The sequence below is a fragment of the Vanessa cardui genome, chromosome 21, assembly GCF_905220365.1.
Source record: "Vanessa cardui chromosome 21, ilVanCard2.1, whole genome shotgun sequence".
Lineage (NCBI taxonomy): Eukaryota > Metazoa > Arthropoda > Insecta > Lepidoptera > Nymphalidae > Vanessa > Vanessa cardui.
The window spans coordinates 8,376,256-8,396,891 of NC_061143.1; the positions used below are offsets into that span (position 1 = coordinate 8,376,256).

Here is a 20,636-nt window from a genome sequence, read left to right on the forward strand (position 1 = left end):
TGTATTTAATCTAGAATACATAAATTACAACTTATTAATATTAATGTATTGGTAAGTCAATGCGATATTATTATTTGCAACTAATTCGACACAAGTTATAACAGTACAATTAATATCGTTGTAAAATAGGTCAATGGCATCTGAACGGACAGCCAGAAATACGTTCGTGAAATTAATAGATTTCTATGAGTCATATTTTGTCGGTGATCTCATGCTACAACAAGAAATATGCGATGTTTAAATTGTTAACAACTTCACTTTTAAATACTTCCTCCTTTGTAAGATCTACAAGTTAGTTTTTTTTTTACACAATACATAAAGTTTGACGTATCAAATGTAACAATTACTTTTTTCAAATATCGAACTATAACGATTTGATAAATTAACAATTCGGCGCTGAAAACAAATGCTTTTTATTAGTTAGCAAAAACAGTTTTAAATGTTGTATTGCGTCATGTTGTTCGATTATCTGACTCAGGTTAAGTCATAAATCATCTCAAAATTTTGAAAATAATCGTGTTCAACAAACTACAAGCCTGTTGGCAACCCAATGTTAATGTTTGTTATGAGCGAAGCGATTCATGTTATGTGTTTTATATAACATATGTCTTATTCTGTTTTAGATATGATAACAAAGTTGACTCTTCATATAATTACTATGTAGCATTAGTTACAATCAGTGAAGTAATAAATAGTTTTCCAATGCAATGTACAGCTAAAATATTATATCGGTCAAAGATCTATAATAAATTTTGATTAAGCTCTGATTAGATGGATCTAAAATACAATTAGCAATTTTATTGAGTGCGTGAGTGATTTATAACACTTTATTATAACTTTATTTATGGATAGATAAGGAAATTTCTCAACGCTCAAATCTCGTTCGACCGACAGTAGCACTTAATGTTACTCTCACTACATTTTCTGTTAATAACCGACTTTCATTTTAAGCACTAGTATAAAAATAATATGTAGATTCAGACTAACGACGTTAGATTACATTTACTTTAAAATAATATAATTTAACAATAATAAACATTACATTACACACAAGCGAATATATAACTAACCATATATGTAAACATACATAATACAACTGTTTGAAAATTAATATTTTTTTATAAAGATATTTATGACTTTATTTTAAAAGCGTATTAATTTAAACTGTGATGAATTAGCGTTTCAATCAAACACGTGGGACGTTACTACAGCGTTCGCGAGGATCGTAAATGCATTAGTAAATAATGTGGGTGGAGGATGATTGGATGTAATTTTACTTTTAGACGAGGTGAATAACCCGCTTTATGTTGTTTGTAACTAAATGCTAATGATCTCAATCTGGGAAGCTTCAGTCTTCATGGCTTTGTCAATTTTTAATTCGACCTCTTTTGTTATACTATGACTTATACTCCTTTGATAGCCTTCACTGTTCTGATTGTACAACGGTTCTATTCGCGATAAAAAATAGAAAAAAAAATCTTATTGTATAGACTTGATGAATAAACTATTAATTTAGTTTTGGTAGTTGTTCAAAATATATTCGAACCATAAGAGGAAAAAGTCAAATGAACTACATTAGTACGAAGCTTGAACCCTAAGGTCTACTTTTATCACCCTTACATAAGTTCTTAAAGTATTCTCGTTACAAAATGAATTACAAGCAGACGAAGCCGGCGGTGCCTCTAGTATGCGTATAATTACTTGAACCCTTTGTACATAATGTTCTCTATAAACGATTATAATTAATAATACCTCATATTAAGTCTATTTATATTTTTTCAATGTATTTGTGTTGTTTTTGTTGTCTTCACAAAAAATAATAATGCAATATCTGATCTTGCATTTAAGTTATTAGATCAAGTCATTTATTTAATTAAATTTAATAATATATTGTTCGCGAGACATCAAGGTTAGTTTCTCGAATGTCCGATTACACGTCTGTTATATACATAATAGTAATTACAATAAATTATACTCTTAATTCTTTGTTCACCAGTCGAGCATAAATCTATGAGAACTATTTTGTAAGCAAATTGCAGTTTCCCTTCAAATTTATTTGAAGGTCACGTTTTATTAGTATCTTATAAGATGATTATAACTTTGGAATTCTACCTTTACACTAACTATGGATTTTCAAAAACAGCCAATATTACTCAGTGTTGTAATATATATAATAGTCACAGCCTGTAAATTTCCCACTGCTAGGCTAAGGCCTCCTCTTCCTTTTTTAAGGATAAGCTTAGCAGCGTACTTCACCAAGCTACAAACACATGAAGGGTTCCTTACGATGTTTTCCTTCAGCATCAAGCACAAGATGAATTAACACAAATTGAGCACATGAAAATACATAGGCGCTAGTCTGGGTTTTACCTGTAATTATCGGTTTAGATGAACCACTGGGTCTTTTCGGCTCTCTATATTACTTGTAATATAATAGTTGAATATTTTTATTTATTCCGTTGTTCGACCGCAGCGAGATTTTCTTCACCCATCAATTTTGCAATCTGCAGACGTTACCGACCGCAATAATCATAATTATCGGTTGTATAATGCCTACTTTGGTTAGATCATCGTGTTTTGCATTTCACGGATGCACTCCATCATTACTTCATTATCACTGTCATTTTTCTGTCCATTCGTTTATTTAAATAGGCGATAGTATATTTTGTATTCGGATAAATGATCAATCACTTCGTATTTATCGTTAAATTTAATTTTAATATTAATTAAATAAAAAAACTTATATGATACGTGAGTAAGAATTTCCTAATAACAAATATAATGAAAATTGTAATATAACGTTTGAATTTCAAGGCGAATTTAATATATATTACAAAAACAAATCGAGTACTTTCAAAAGGTAATTTAATGCAAATGCACACATTCGTAACGAATGCTTTGTTTGAAGTATTTACTTCAAATCAACCAACAGTAACAACATTATTTCCGAGTTCTTATTAAACAAAGCAATGCTGTTAGTACGTTGTATTTACTCAAATATAACGCATTGTTTGAATAACGAATTCCAATGCACCTGGCTTTGTGCAACGAACGTGTTCTCGATAGTGATTTTGGATATACACTGTGTGTGCTATGGTAAGATTTATAAGCGTGACTAAACCGTCGTTGGAATCGGAAATGGGTGTAGGGTTTACGGACAATAGTTACTTCAGTAAAGGTGCTTGAACCCATAGGTGGAAGTTAATAATAAAGTTGCTTTCGATGTACTCCGCAATAGTGTACACAAACTGTTACAGTTGCTATATGACTTAGTTCAGTAATCTCATAATGTTTTCTATTTTGTTACAGGTAATATATGCTATTGGAAATGAAAATGTGTGTGTGTTTGAGTGTGCTCTACATTCTTTGGTAAAGTATTAATGATTTTCTATACAGATAAACTATCAAAAAACTAAAAGAAATTATTTCTGATACGATTCACGAGGTTTGAGCTTTATTACTTGAAAGATAAATACGATATTACATTCAACCTAAAATATATTTAAAGCATTCCTATTAAGAATGTTTTACAATGTTGTATATGATTATTAAATGCTTAAAGACAAAGTACAATAATTAGTCTTTGTCTTAACTAAATACTTACTTTTCAAAGGGTGCATAAAGCGTACAGCTGCACTAATTTAAATAAACTTCAAGTGCTTCAATCGATTAGGGGCGCTGATTACAGTTATAATGAAAAAGGGCTTGAGCTACCAATGAAAACATCAAGTCTTATTAAACAGTTTATATTTTTGAAGTGTTAAGTTTTAACGTGTGAATCTTAGCTGATAGCTACGGAATGGAAACCAGACAAGCACCACTGTGCTATATGTGCTTATGTCATAATAATTCATCCAGTTCTCGCCGATGAAAATAACATCGTAACGAAACTTGTATGTGTTGAATGAAATTTTGGCGCGTGTTATGTTTTTATTAAATTGGAATAGCGTGGTGGAATAAACTCTAAAACTTCAGACGAAAAAAGTCTCCCAATTTTGTCAGGCAGTAAAACGTAAAGCATATTTGAATACGTTTCTAAATAAAACATTTTTCTGAAGCAAAGTTTCACTACTCTAATGTGTACTGAATTGCGCGCGTTTTAATTATTATCTTATGTAAAGTTATTTCATAAAATGAATGTTATTTCTTCGATACATAAAGAGGCCACATTTAATTGGACAGCTGGAATTGAGATCAATTCTAATAACAGCAACGTACAAGCAATTTGAACTACATATTAGAATGCGAATAATTCATAATCTCGAAACGACTTCGTGTTATTAATTTGACCAATCAACATCGATACGCATCATGCGTGGCCTGCCTTTCCTTACTGACTATATTTCATAAGTACGATAAGATAGATTACTTTATGATTCTCCAGATTCAATTATGTTTTCAATTTAAAATCTTATTACAACTAATAAATAAAATATTTCTCTTTTCCAACTAATTGTTAGGTCAAACAAATGATGGTTTCGTTCAATTTCAAGTTTGAAGCTGAAGCTTAAATCTGTTCGATGTGTATCAAAAGAAAAAAGCAAATGACTTCAGGGCTGTTAATAAAATAATGTACCCTCATCTTCATGATAACAGAGAAATGACTAGGAATAGGAAATCTTGGTAGACGAATGGTAGACGAAAATAAGTTTTGCCAAGACACACACATTTTACACAATATCAGCCTTCTCGGTTCAAGTGCACATTTTTTTTCGACGTAAATATAATTCGACATAAAATCAAATCTATTTTATTCAAGAAAACATCACGATGAAGCGTTTTTGAATCGTCAATATTTGAATACCAACGCAGTTTCGGAAAGCAGCCTCTATCGAGACGAAACGGCAAGAAACTCGTAAAGTAAAAGTAATACAAGTTTTTAATACGTCGTAGAAATATATAACATTGCCTTTACGTTGTTCAATGTATCTATCATATTGACATGTTGTTAGTTTTACAGCGATCCTCAATCATTTGAGCATTATATATCACTATGATCGTCAATTTCACGCAACTATTTCGTCATGACTCATCTTACAGTGCTTGTTTCGATCACCTTACGTCAATATTACATTCGATCTATTCGCTAATGGTGGATTATATTGCAGCGATTCGGTATGCTTCTGCCAAGGTTTCGCAAAGCTTTTAAGAGCTTTTATGTATAGTTCAATAATGATTGACAAAACCACCAGTTATAACCTTGACCTGTTTATTAAAATATCGTATGTACCATCGAATCTACCAATTATTTTGGTATAAAATAAAAGTGTAAGTAATGATTATAGTTAATAATAGAAAGATTACAAAAATATTAAAATATATTTACATAATACTTTTAATATCGTTACAACTTTATTTATATCATCGAAACTGAATATTAGGGTATGTAATATTTTAAAGTATAGTTCCTTACTACAAGAGGATCGACTTTTTTGTCTCGCTAAAAGAGGGTGCAAACCTGTTGAACATCATATTGTCTGTAGCATCCGTACTGCGTTGCTATACAAAAGTAGTTTCATATTTTCTCGATAGATGTCGCTACGGTCTAGTTACATCGCGCTATCGTTTGGTTCACTTGAAAAGTATAAGTCATCCACGCTCGGCAGTTAAAGTTAACTTTGCGCAGAGGCAATATCGTAACCAATGAGGTTAATCCGAGGTGCGATTATTGCTAGTTGAAAACTTTACCAATACCCCGCCGTGTGGTCGTGAAATACCGACCGCTATGGCAATTTTTGAACGGCCGTTAAGGCCTAATAAACTCTTATAAATATAGCTGGTGGAAAACTCTCTGAGTATCCACCATCCAACTATATGATGCTATTAGTTCATTGCCTAGCCGAAGAATTTTAATCTTACAAAAAAGTTATTTCTAATTCGACCATTTGCGGCTCAATTTATCGACTTCAACTTAAAAATTACTTCTCTTTAAATAGTTCATTTAATTACACGGTCAGTCGGCCGATTCCAATAGTGTCATTATAGTAAATCTGCGCTAATTCGAGCCAATTGCTCTTAAAGTTGTACAGTTAGCATCACAGTGTCACGTGTGTTGAAAGATTTTACTCGATTCTAGTCCTTAAGATTATGATGCTATAAAGTGTAATATTTTGCCAAGTCACAGCACTTGGGGCTGTGGGAAACAGAAATGAGGGTTTGACGTATTTATGTTGCTATTGCGGTTGTCTTCTAACCTACACGTTGAACATTGAATAACTGTTTATTACGTTCCTTTTTGATTGACTTGAACGATTTAAATTGTTATTGACTGTGACTTGAATAATATTGCCAAAGTCGTATACATCGGGTAAACGGAAATAGATAAGATTTATTATAAAAATAATTAAAATTAACCGTCACCTGGGCTCATTATAGTATTCATGAACAGACTTAATACCGTCATATAACTTCTAAGCGATCTTATCAAATATTGATTTATTCTTGTATACATTGTATTGTAGAATTAAAGATTAGGTTAGGTTGGATATATAGATTTAGGTTAACTTGTAACATCAGGTGCGTTTGTTTTAAAATGAACAGCTTAATATTGTAGTAGCAAAATACAAGAGTATAAAATTTAATTCCGACCCTAAATGAGACGTAAACTGCGCATGTCGTACCAAATATGGATAAAGCAAGTCGGTCATGACACGAACGAACGCTGCGAACATCTGTCATGACTGCACCGAGATCAGATCTTGAAAGACGAACTTGACGATTGCTTTATGTATGTTATGTTATCGAGTATCTTGATAAGATATGTATACCGTATGTAGGTACAGGTTATTCGATTGTTTCTACTGATTGTAGATAAGTGCTAGATAACTCTGATACTTTTATTAAAATCGTATCGTATACTACATTGTCATGATAGTTTATCGATATATTTTCGATATGTAAATGAACGTCATAGCATTCGACAATTTTTTTTATCTGTATTAAATGTTAATAAAAGAGGATACAATTGTTTTAAACCCTGACTTCAAAGAAGAAAACTAAATCGTATATATAATATTTATACAATATATAGATATTGGTAAGTAATGTATATTTCTATACCTAATATTATAAATGGAAAAGTAATTTTCTGTCTGTCCGTTACTCTTCCTCGAAAAATCACTGAACCGAATTTGATGAAATTTGGTTTCAAGCTTCGTTGGGGTTAAGCTAGCTGTACTAACTAAAACGACCAGTATTATTACTATATAAGTAGCTGCGTTTCCGCAGTTTCACTTGCTTCATATTTGGACTGAATTTCTTATTCGAAGTTCTTTTAATAAATATACTGACATGATTTTGATACTCTATAACTCCTATTGATAATGTAATATTATTGTAACTGCAACAACATTTATACACTTATATTAACCGTTTGACTGCCCCGTTACACATATTCTGTCATCGACTGTATGAGCATACGGAATGTATGATATTTGTTGTAGGAACTACTTAATTTAATTAACTTTATTATTACAATAAATAGTGAATATTAACACTTGTTAAAATATGAGACGAATTAAATTATTAACAACAGATGTATCTGGCAAATACAAAATATTGACACAACGTTACATACGAGTATTGCTATAATAAGTTTAATAAGTAGTAGTAGTATAGTATAATAATAAGTTTTTGCTCTTCTATAATAAGTTTATTCAGTAGTATTAAGTAGGCTCTTTCAAGCTCATAAATGCTTATTTTACAAAGTTAAATTAAATGTAACGAAACACGTTTACCAACGATTCGGATGGTAGATTCTAATGCCAATAACCGGATTGAAACTTTGAAGTTACCTAGGTCTTTTCATCAATTAAAAAGTTCATGTGATAATCATCTTCAATAAAAAATTACATATCCTATATGGAAATCAATGAGTACTACCTAACTCCAAGCTCATTTAACCTGAATAGTGTATGGGATAATATGCCTTATTTATTACTTTTTTTATAAAATAAATATAAAAATTGAATGGTTATTTATTTCATATATGAAACGTGTACTCGATGCTTCCGACATATCAACATATGACATCAGCTCCATCATCGGTCACGAATTCCATGTTTATCTAATTGAATTCTTGATTCGTTTATAATTGCAGAGATTTTTATGTACGTAGTTATCCTAATAAGATGAGGGAAATGAACGGTTTTCACTCTGTTAATAACTCTCGACTACTTTCTCTAGTAACATTTCTTGAAGAGATTTCCATGATATAAAACATGACATTTGTTTGAGTCAAAAAGAGCTCAATTCGGAATATAAAACGTATAAAATGGTCTCTTAAGAGGTGGATATAGGGCGTTGATCTTGCATGATTGAGCGTTATTGATAAATACGCGTAGAAACGTCACACACGTGTGCTGTTTATTTGCGGACAAAAGTGTCACCGGTACATTTAATAAAGTTCTCATTCCGCAATAGGGTTACATTGCGATTACTTTAAATATCCTCACGCCCTTATATCAATTTACTTGGGGGCGGGGCAGCATGTCTTCTTCCATACTTATCTATCTGATGTCAACTCAGGAGTAACGTTAATTCCAGCCATATCATCTTTCATACAATCCATCCATCGTTTCATTGGTCGTTCCCTTCCTCTATATCCATCCACGTTCATGCTCAAGACCTTCCTCCCAATATTCCTCATTCCTTCGCATAACATGCCCATACCATGTTATTTTCTTGAAATAATACGTTAAAATCATTTAATCACATTTACAAAAACAAACCGGAGGCTAACTTAGTATTGTATTACTGATATTCCCTTGTAAATATAAAAGAAAGTCTAATGACTCTATTGGCTATCAAAAACATCCCTTAATGTTAATAGCAATCGAAGGAATCGCTACGACCTTGAACGATTAAAATAACCTTGCATTGTGAATATAATTCATTATAATCGACAATGCCAAAGAAAATCATTTATCCATACAAAAGCTGCTGAGCTGTTGTAACCAGTTTATCTTGTTACAGATAAATTATAACTTTTTATCTCATAATGGATTTATTGCAGTTCGCATACCGTGGCGGATTAACGGTAAATTGATAAGTTCCGATACCATAATGCAGGTAAAGTTACTGGGAAAATGTATTAATGCGAATAGGTATGCTGTTCAGCATTTGTCCCGCCATTTGTGGTGACATAACCCATATTATAACGGTCTTGACCAAGGCATTCATGACTACGTAAGAAATATTTTTGAACTCGACAAAAATATCACATCATCTTTGAGGCGTATTTGTTATAAAGTAATCTGAAATCTAAAAATACTAGAATTGCTATAGAACCTAGAAAATAAGTATATTTATGCAATGATTCGGTCAGTGTGCACGAGAAAACGTTAAAATCGCAATTTAAGACCACCGAGGTGTAGGTAGCCTTGGCTGTTCCAATTACTAAGTATTCTAAATAACTTTAACCAGCGGAGCAACGTCGCCGTTTTTTGTTTGGCTTCCTCAATTTGCTCACAAAGAAATATGCTAAAGTACCTGTATACATTTGCAACTCGTACAAAATCGTTCACTTTAGGCATCGCGGTTTTGTTATATATGTATTTTGACTCTTTCTTACACGCGACCTGATTCTATTAAATTGTGTTTGTACAATTGAAAAATTATCATCGTCTGAATTGATAAAAAAATTATCTGTGTTACACATAATTTCATTTACTTTTCACCAGTCATTACATTGATGCATTCGTCCGGAATTAATGGAAATCGTAAGGTTCATATATCGGTACTTAATGAATCGCTTCATCTCAGCCGAGGGCCATGCAAGTGTACCGACTCCCTAAGGAAAGTTCCAAGTTTTTTGTCGAGCATCTCATTAAGTATCTGTTGTCGTTCAGCCGTGCTCACGCTTATGGGAATCGCAATCAATTCACACAACCGGTCACGACGGACCGGTCGCTTTGTACTACGTTTTTGTATGATGTTTTTCTACATTAAATACGATCATGTGTATCACCGTCCTTATTAACGCGAACCTCTTGATTATTAACGTTTGCTACTCAGCTAGTCTAATTGTGTACGTAACTACCGGTTTATATTTTTAATTGCCTCTATATAATTATCTAATAGAGCTCTTATTTATCACTTGTGTATCTAAAACATGTATTGACATATACAAAACGCAAACATGTTCCTCGATCTTCGTATAACCGGTCTTCTAACATTAGTGTGTCATTTTTTGCAAAACATTCACTCGTACCGCTTTAACACATTCAAGAAACAGGGTTAACTACACAATTGTTTGTGCCCCGAGATGTTTATGATTAATACCGCCAGTGACCGCACAATGCCTCTAACATTTACTGGAAGCGGGTACTGACCATTCGTCTATTCTCGTCATCGTATTCGGCTAATTCCGGCGATGGCGGACGATGACTTCCACGGCATTCGCTGGCGCCGGACCTTGATGTCATATTGACATCTGATTTGCAACTTTATCGCACATTAATAAAGGACATTTCCGAGGAAACGATTTGATTTACTTTCGCACCTGTAATACTACCACTACTGACGCGAATTTGAAATCGAAATAACCATACGTAAAAATGACATTAAAAATCAATCATCTCATTCAAACACAATTTGTATTAGAGACGAAAGTTATAAATTAATACGTCTATTAATTACACTTAACTTCCAATCATCGAATCTTTATGCGTGTTTCGGATTCTCCTTCGGCCATCTAGTTAACTGACAGTGAAATGTAATATAACTCTATAATACATTGTGATTCATCCAGTCTCAATATAACTTCGTTCTTTTAAAGGTTATTGTTGTATTAATAAAAAATATATATAGAAAGTGTTTGCGTGACAGATGATATATAAATGACACTGATGGATGCAATTATACGCCCAGACACTTCTAGATTACATTGCATAAATCAACTTACGTATACTTATACATAATTATTATCATTAATCGTTTAAAAAATTAGAACAAGATTTAAAAAAAAATACTTCTCATATCCGCTTTTCTAAATGTATATGCATGTATTAAGAGCGAATGTACTTGATATTATCTGTAGCCATTTATAAGTCATTAAAATAATTTATCTGTGGTCTTTGAAGTAAGGAATAATGTAAATTAGAACTTCTAAATATTCCGTTACTCAAAAAGATAGAAATAAGAGATAATAACAAGAAATACTCAGGAAAAAAATCTTAAGACTAGGCATTGATAGCAATGTTTGCCTATTTTCGGCGTCTGAAACCGAATAAATTTTGTCCGAGACCGGAACTCAAAACAATACTTATATATCATTACAGCCGTCAATTACGAACGAAACACGTCTTTAGGCGTCATGTAATAGGATAAATAAAATCAACGCTTACAAAATAACAATTGTTCTCAGAACGAACTGGCACGAGCCTTGTCTTCGGCCAACCAGCAATGGCCAGTAATGATGCCAATTACAACGTCTAATACTAGGAATTAAAGATTTCGTAACGTTTAGATGGATACAATGAACTGAAGGCAGTTGTTAACACATCAACGGCGTATAGTATCGAAAGCGATGGTAATAATAAAATATCTATTAAAAAAAATAGAATGAGCCATGTATGATTTTATTATCTGTGCAAGAGCTACCTGGTACTTCTATTCAATAGGTCTTGAAAGATGATCGAGCAAGTGTAATTAAAAGCAAAGGATAGAACATCTTTATTCGTCGTTGGTGGCGCATTAACGGTATTAGAAATGATTAATATATCTTACAGTGCCCATGTCTACTTACGAACAGGTGGCCAGCTCGCTGAACTGTCTTATGATTTTAAATAAGAAATTTACAAGTAAAAAGTCCCACAAAAGATATTATTAAGAATGTAACGGTATTAGCTCAGATAACAAACTGCTATATAATATTTTAACATAATGATGAATTGCGAAATTAAACGACAAAGAAGTTACCAATTGAAACAACACGCTATGACTTTTTAAATATACAATGTGTATTTTGTAAAAAAACCTTTATCATCAAATATTAGAAACTTAGAAACGTTGAACCATCGACACAATACAAATCCCTTACAATACAATCGTGACTTCAACGGGGATTCTTATTAGCTTCCAGCTTGCATAACCTTGATATACATGGTCACGAACATGTGCGTATAGTATGGATACACTAGGAATCTTAAAGCCAATGTAATAAAGACGATAATACAATAACACCATTAACACAAACATTGCTTGCATCTATCAACTACCAACAAGGAAAAGCGTTCAAAACATTTAGGGCGCGATCCACGAACCACGAACTATCAATTTGTAGGCACAAAAAACTTATCAGATAAGTTCAAATATAGCCTTTACAACGTAGAACATAAAGCTCATTAACTATAACACGAATTATAAATATGAAATCGTTTTCAATAAAAAATTCAATGTTTTTTATTAACTACCAAAGTGATAACCTACAATGGAATTATTTCCGTTTTTATTGTTGAGCAACATTAAAATTTAAAGACGTCATCTATAACAAAAGTAACGTTTCTTAAAATAAAATAAATATGAATAGCTTTACACCCTTTTGTCATAAATCATATATAATAGCAGTAAAATGGCGGATTGTCTTGTCAGTGTATGAGCGTCAGTTGAATGGTTTAGAAGTGTAAACACTCTAACTATAGATAAGTTACAAAAATATGGGCAGTACAAAAAGCTATACCATAAAAAAAGACATTCTTATGTGTACCAATTTTTATGCCGATCGATTTTTTGTGGATCAAATAGCATGTCGTCACGAATGGTTATAGAATTAGTCCTGTAAGAAATATTAACCATTCTTTACATCATACACGAGGCACTAACCTTGGGAGTTAAGATATGTCTTGTGCCTCTAGTTACAATGGCTTTTTCACCTCCAATCCGGAACACAGCATCATTATGTATTATGCTGTTTGGCGGTAGAATATCTGATGGGGGATGGCATCCTGACGGGCTAGTTAAAAGGCCTGAGATAAATTTTATTTCAGACACATTCTAACATCCGATGTATGAATCAAACATTGAGCTGGCTCAGTGGTTAGAGCGCGTATCTGCTATCATCGCTTAAAATTCGGCAATGAAGGAAAACATCGTGAGGAAAACTGCATTTGCCTAATTTCGATGAAATTCTCCTCAAAGGGAGAGGAGGTTTTAGCCCAGCGCTAGGAAATTTGCAGGCTGTGACTATTATATTCTAACATCCATTTTTTGTATCTTTTTGCTTTCATAAGGTGTATGGCGTAAACGTAATCCCAAGTTTAATTCAATGATGTTAATAATATAAGCCACTTAATACCTGTTTAAGTTAATATTATAGAATTACGCGTATCAGATCTTTACATTGCGAGATAATTTTGCGGGACTTAATCATGAATGTTAGCTAAATGAACAGTTATCATACGATGGTGTCGCGCATTAATATGGAGATGGCAGTTTACATCATGAGGTACAGTAATAACTGTTACTAGATGATAATGTATTAAATTATTATAATCCGTACTATTATTTCCGTATTTATCATCGTCCTTCCTATAATATTGAGAAACAGTAGCTTTATTATACAAAAATATATTTAATAAATTATTAAGGAATATAAAACATTCAGGCTGTATTGAGATAATAAGTTAACCTCCATTAGTTCGAGGGACTTCTAGTAAAGTAAAAGTAAAAGATTAGATCTGATCTTTGAGACTTATTATTAAGAGTATTAGTTGAAAAGTTGAAGAGATGTACGGAAGTGCTACCATTAAGTCACGACTTCACAAATCCGATCGCTTTTATTATAAAGATCATCAAAAATGTCTTATAGTTGAGCCGTGCGTCACTAAAGTCCTATTTTACATAGCATATATCATTCATTATTTTATTACATAATATAAAACAAAGTCGCTTACTCCTGTCTGTCCCTAGGTATGCTTAGATCTTTAAAATTACGCAACGGATTTTGATGCGGTTTTTTTTAATAGATAGAGTGATTCAAGAGGAAGGTTTCTGTATATAATTCAGTCATGTACAATATAGTTAAGAAAAAGAAAAATCTTGAGTATATTTGGTACCAGAATTGCACCCGTGCAAAGCTGGGGCGGGTCGCTAGTTAGATTTAATCCTTTTAAAAATCATTGCAATGATTCTTTAGTCAATCGATAAATTTTGCGATTCCTATCGTAACGTCACGTCCGCTATATACAGAAGAAAATGTTAAAGAGGAAATGTATTTGATATCGTTAGTCCTTCACGGCCATAAATTGGCATATCACGAATTCTATCTCGTTTTAAATGCCGTAGCGACATCGTTAAATAGTTAACAACATCCAACCTTGACTTCGCACCTCTTGGTATTTAAACTTGTAATTTTGTTGCATCGTGTGTGGCGATTCGCGGGTTATGTTTGTGTTTCTCAGCAGAAACACTACAACCGTCCTATTAGACCCGATAACCCAGTTACACGTTAGTTTTTAAGGTATTTCTACATTGAACTTACGTGAATAGGAACTATATGAATATATTTAAGTATACAAATATTGTAACAAATTCAAGGCGAATCACATTTAATTCGTTTTCATACTTTAATATTATAATAATAAGTTTTTGTTAACGGTATTATGAATTTTTGTTTAAAAATTTCATTGCGCAAACCGTTTTTGTGCTTTTCTGTACGGTCATTGACCTCATTTAACACACGAAAACTTTATAAATTCTTCTAAATTATGTTCAACGCGTATACATTCGACTCTTATAATTCCTCATATAAATACCCCAATGAAGTATTTATTGATAAATTTTGTTTATCAACATTGAACAGTGCATAATTATTATTTACAATTCCATTCGATATTATCTTGAAATGTTAAGAAATAATAATTTACTGCAATACCTTATTATTTGGCTGAAGTGTCATATCGTGTCATGAAATCGCAGCGCATTGACGTTCGTTATCAAAAATGCCTCGATAAAATAGTCAGTGGCGTACAAACGCTATGATTACAAAACAATGGTCAACTTTCACTTCAACGTGGAACAATTACGACAATTGTCGAGATTATCTGACTTTAGGTCCAATATACCAGTTATTATATTAATAACTGGGTATATTAACTCAATAACGATAACTCTAACTTCGATTTAGTATCTCGAATCATTGATTCATTTGACTAATCAAGTATTTCTAGTTCGCAGAAAGGAAACGTATTTCATTAGATGATTAATTTTTAATGAAACAAAAGTACGTTTTTGTGAAATGGAAAATATGAATTAATTTTGTGTTGTATTAATTTCGTATTTTATAATTGATTTAATAATAATAATTCTAAATAAGACATCAATATCACACATGACTTTACCTACTATATATACCTATGTTCAAACAATATAATTTTTTGAAACTTTTTCCAGTTCGAATGACAGTTCCCGAGGGAAAGTCAAATATCTTTATCGTATCCAATGTCATCGTGAACAATAATACGAGAAGCGCGTTTTTATGTATCTGTGATCCGCTTAGGTCAACAAACCATCGATTCTATTCAACTCCGTGTATTATTATCGACTACCAACAAGGTCACTGATAACAACCAGTTACATAACATTTCATTGTTGATGATGAAACTATGATTACAATGAGATTGGCCACAGAATGCTCTCGCCACAACAATAGATACGGAGATGAGTATGATTTTATCATGCTTCAATCAAATACCAATAGAGTAGGGAGTTGAAAGCTCTTATGGTATGTATTATAAGTAAATGGAATTCTTGAATACAAAAAACATACAAAAAGGCTCTTTTTTATCTCTTATTTATGTATATGTCTAGAACACGTCAATCGTAACCGATGATTATAGATTGCGTATAAAGCAAATTCAACATATTTACATATGCTTAGTTGAGCCTATACTTCATCTGGTCCTCGGTGGAGGAAAACCTCTTGAGGACACTTACATGTGTCATATGAAATTCTGCCACATGTTTATCCAAGAAACAGCATTACAGGCTTCTCAGATTAACTATAAATAATTTCCGCTATAAATGAAGACGAAAAGAGGCCTGAGCATTTTATTTAATAAATCCCTCATCTCTATCGATGTATTGGTAATGACAAAATTTCTACTCTTTCTACTAATCGCTAAATAATTGCATCTAACTATTAATACCCTAACATCAAGTAGGTTTATAGCAAGTTACCAATTTTGTCATTAAAAATACAAATACCGTTATAGACCGGTGTTGAACGTATTGTTAGTTTTTGTGGTAAATAAATACTTATTATGCGAAGAACATTTAATTGTACATAAAAAAAATAAGTAGCTATAATTAAAACTACAGTACCTACCACCAATTATGTATGACTATGCTATAAATATATCAATGGCAATAAAAACTTGTGTCAACAACAATTGAAAACAGACATAAGAATCAATCGTTGTTTGTTTTAACTGTCTACGGCATAAGTCTGGATTAACGAATACATATGTATATTTTATATAAACAATGATGACTTCACACACAAAACACTAAGTACATATTAGATTTTATATTTACTTTAAATGCTGATAAATATTGGTTTTAGACTTAGATATACATTTAAAAGGTGTTTGTTTGATAATTATGTATAATTTTAATTTTCTTTTGTATTGAGTCAATATTCAAGTCACTTACCAGGCTTATGAATATAAAGTATTTGTTTTTTTTTTACTTATTGATTCTCAGTATCAGCTCGTAATAATATATCGTGTAATACTTTTGTACCTCGGATATATGTTGATCCGTCACACACGATTATCGTTCCACCAGAATATGTTACTATGAATAAAATGATTTAACGAATCAAAACCTATGTTCGCTCACATCCTTGTATTTTCTCTTATGATGTTATCTCCGTACTTACTTCACATGCCTATTATGACTGAAATCGTTCAGGGAATCACTGTTGCTGAGAGCATTAATACCTTTTTTTTAAATATTATTTTAGTGCGCCGTTAATATTTACAAAATATGTTTAATTCTGATATCTCTTTTACAAGGCAATACGTATAAACAGATACTTCAAATTTTGATAATTTTGTTAATAACATTACATAAAATAACTATAGGTGTTGGAATTTAACTAACTTTTTATGTTGCTGTTATCGTTTTCTCGTAAAAAGTAAACTTTGTAATGGTTCGTTTTATTTTTATTATAAACGTTTTACTCATTTCTAAGCATAAACTTACCGATAAGAATACGTTGACCAACGTCAATTTAGATGCACTGATATCAAATACCCGGTGCGAGGTGCCAGTCCGCACTGGGTTCCCACTGATCAATTATTCGACCGCCGAACATCACTACTCGTGTCTTTTATCTTATTATTTATTTCTGTGTTCTGGTTTATAGGGGATTTTAGATACCGTAGTTAATAGCTTATCGACGGGGTTAGGGAGATGGCATATACTTTCATGCCCATAGACAATACATGAAGTATTGCTATTGTCTATGGGCGAAGTCGAAATTTATCACTGCACATTTAATCGCCTTTATAAAAATAAAAAATAATAATAATTTGTGAGTGCAGTGTAATTTTTACAGTTCAGGGTCATGTAAATTGTGAGCCCATTGCCCGCATAATAGGTGACTGAGAGCTATCATAGTTATTATTGTTTGATTTAATTTTTCTGCAATGGGTAATCCATGTGTTACGACATATTGGCTAATAACGACTTTCTCTTGTTACAAGATTTTTGTATTTCTGTTTACTTTAAAGAATTACGGCGACGCGTGATCGCGTAATAAAGTTAACAATTCGGTAACCCACAACCTATGTTCTTGACTCGTTCGCCTTCACCGCTTCCGAGAGGATACTTTCAATTCGTTCGAATTATTCGTTTTCTCAAATGTAATCGAAATAGAAATAGCTGCCAACGATCTCAATAAATGTAATTTAGTCAGCAATCAATACGTTTAACTGCATTGACGGTAATTTGTATGAATGTATAGCGGTTATGTTGATTCGAATCTATGTTACGGTCCATCTCATTATAGAAACGACTCGGTAAATGTCGACATCTTTTATCGACATGTATTTTTATCGATTAAATCAAGCGCGAAATTGAATGACTCTTTTATGTTATAAAAAAATGGAAGTGTTCTCGCATTGTTTCATTTCGTGGCCGATAGTTTTGTTAAAACTGTTAATGTTTAATCGATTATACATATGAATGCTTGCTTAAATTTTCTCTTTTACATTAAACGTAAGTTTTATATAATACTTTTAGGCTTCGAATTGATACTGATATATTATGTAAAAAATAAATAATATACCTAAATTTAATGAGCATAATATTAATGGAGACTTTAATTCCAGGTATTGCAAAGGGACGTGGAATGCCACGGTCGAATTGTAAGCTCTGTGGTGCGGTTGTGCGGTGGCGGAGACGTCGCTCGGGCCCTAGAGAGGCGCTGGCATCTGCTTTACCTTCGTGCTATCGAGTGGCAGTGCCATCTCGAAGCCTGTCTCGCGAAGACAGATAACCAGGTAAAATTTTACTAGCAAACTATATTTTTTATCATCTCGTAAAAACGATCAGGCTGCCTTCTTGGTCGAATGGCTAGCTCATTAGTCCGTAGATTCTTTATCCAAGGACTTGGGTTCAAAGACCGGGTCAAGTCAATAAAAAAATTATTGGCCTTTCATCATCGATATAATATCGTTAAAAACTACGACACGTAAAAAGTTGGAACCATCGAATTATGCAACATTCGTTGCATTGCATTTTTACTTTCGACCGCAAGAATGAAGAAAGTGAGCTTGACAAAAAGAATCTATTTATCAAACAATTGCTCAACAATCTGCAGTCGCTAAAGCATTAAATGCAATTAAAAAAATGTTCATTTATTGCAATCATTGTCATCTAAAATTAACACAAACTCGGCGCCGTTTTAAATCGCCTTTTCTTGTCATATTAACTATGTCTAGACGAAAATAATTAATTTTTGAACGATATCTTATATAATCGTATTTAATTCAAAGCTCAGTAATAGTAGTTTTAAAAAAAAGACTTTCAAATATGAATTCTAATAAAGCACTAATGCCGGTTATTTTAATAGCGGTGCAAAAAATAGTACCCCTTAAGTATTTTCCTCAATTCGAAGCGTTGCTCATTTTGTGAGTTTCGCACGAAATACAACAATGGCAGCAATCAAACACCCGCTGTGCTGTTTGAAAATATGACCCTCAGCATTGACACGAATCTCTTAGATCACATTAGTAAAAAGGGGTTCTCGGTTTAAACATCAACTTGAAATAAAATTACAGGGTTAACTCACGCTAATGTTCTTATAAATAATTCTATAATGCCCCGAGGGATACGTGTTGTGATTTGTGGTCGCTTGGAAACGTTTGACCTAATTCAATAAAGTTTGTTCTAGGATAAGTGTGACTATATTATTTGAGGGTAATAAATCTTAATTGAATCTGGAATGACATTTATTGACGATAAATTTAAAAATAAAACCCAATGTATCTTTAGAAAAATATTTAATTATACAAAATGAAATTTATTTATTTATGTTAATTTCATAAGGTCCCTGCTAGACTTGCGTGAGGTCGAAATTAACTAATATAATTTATGACCAAATTCGATTATATTGTATAATAATTACAATCTAGGCTGTTCGGTTTTTATTTCAATAAATCTACGATAGTTTTCAATGTTCGTGTTTCATGAATATACATAATCGAATAATAGATATTTGTTTTTTCTTCTAAATTTGAAACGATTAATTTTATATTTTCAGAATTACGCACCGGTTGATGTCGCGAGCGATAGTGACGACGAGCCAGCCTTAAAACAACCGAGACTCAGCAGACGCGGTTCGCCGCGGAGACAACGCACACCGGTCAATGCGAGGCACCGGGACAGCTCAGAGGATAGCCGCCAATCCGCCTCAGAGGTAATAAATTTTTATAATGGAAACAATCAGAATTAAATACCTAATCACAATTTGCAAGATTAACCCACTGTATTAAATGAAAATGCAAGATTGATGTACCCAATATTTAAATTACATATCCAATTTTAAAAGGTAACCAATTAGGGTAACACACTCTGCAAGTTTATCATCATTAATAAACTGTTTTATTATTATATAAATTTAGTGATGACGTATTAAAATTTCAGGAGGAACAAGAATATGCTATAACGTACACGTGGCGCGGTTTCGGTTCGGACTGCGAGTCGGAGTTTGTCAGGGAAACGGAGATCACGATGGCCGACGCTCGCGTGCCGTCCGTCGAAAACGTCGACACACGACAAACCGACCAAACAGTACCGGCGGCTTCGGACCAAATCGACGGTAAAATAATACAAAGAAATATATTGGTTTTAATATTTTCCATTACGTTGTCTTCGTTGATGATTATCGTGAATAGATATCATGATGTGTACATGATATCTATTCACGGCGTATCTCTCTAAGTTCTCGAAACCAATCATTCGTTTCCTCAACTTTCATCTGTAATGACTCTTGCAACAATACCCTTTCATAAATTTGCATAAACGTTAGTGGTAATCAATAGACGTATATGAATGACGAGCACTTAACTTTCATTTTCTCACATGAGAAAATATAACACGTATCTTCTCCGGCTCATTTGAATTGAAAA

General features: G+C 32.6%; 1 protein-coding gene and 1 non-coding gene across 10 annotated transcripts in view; both read left to right on the top strand.

Annotated features, from left to right (window-relative positions):
* The window catches only part of LOC124539041, a 240,393-nt gene that overhangs the window by 189,481 nt on the left and 30,276 nt on the right, over window positions 1-20,636 (top strand). For 7 of the 9 annotated variants that reach the window (XM_047116358.1, XM_047116360.1, XM_047116359.1 and 4 more), the window contains 3 exons: window positions 18,336-18,506; window positions 19,769-19,924; window positions 20,152-20,326. In XM_047116358.1, the coding sequence (XP_046972314.1) occupies window positions 18,336-18,506; window positions 19,769-19,924; window positions 20,152-20,326 (502 nt within the window). Of the gene's footprint in view, window positions 1-2,960; window positions 3,097-3,309; window positions 3,370-18,335; window positions 18,507-19,768; window positions 19,925-20,151; window positions 20,327-20,636 lie in introns of those variants that run through there. The other 2 variants (XM_047116364.1, XM_047116365.1) reach the window with 2 other exon arrangements.
* LOC124539125 lies at window positions 5,615-5,753 on the top strand. Its single transcript, XR_006967009.1, has one exon. It is a non-coding gene; the product is annotated as a U4 spliceosomal RNA (small nuclear RNA).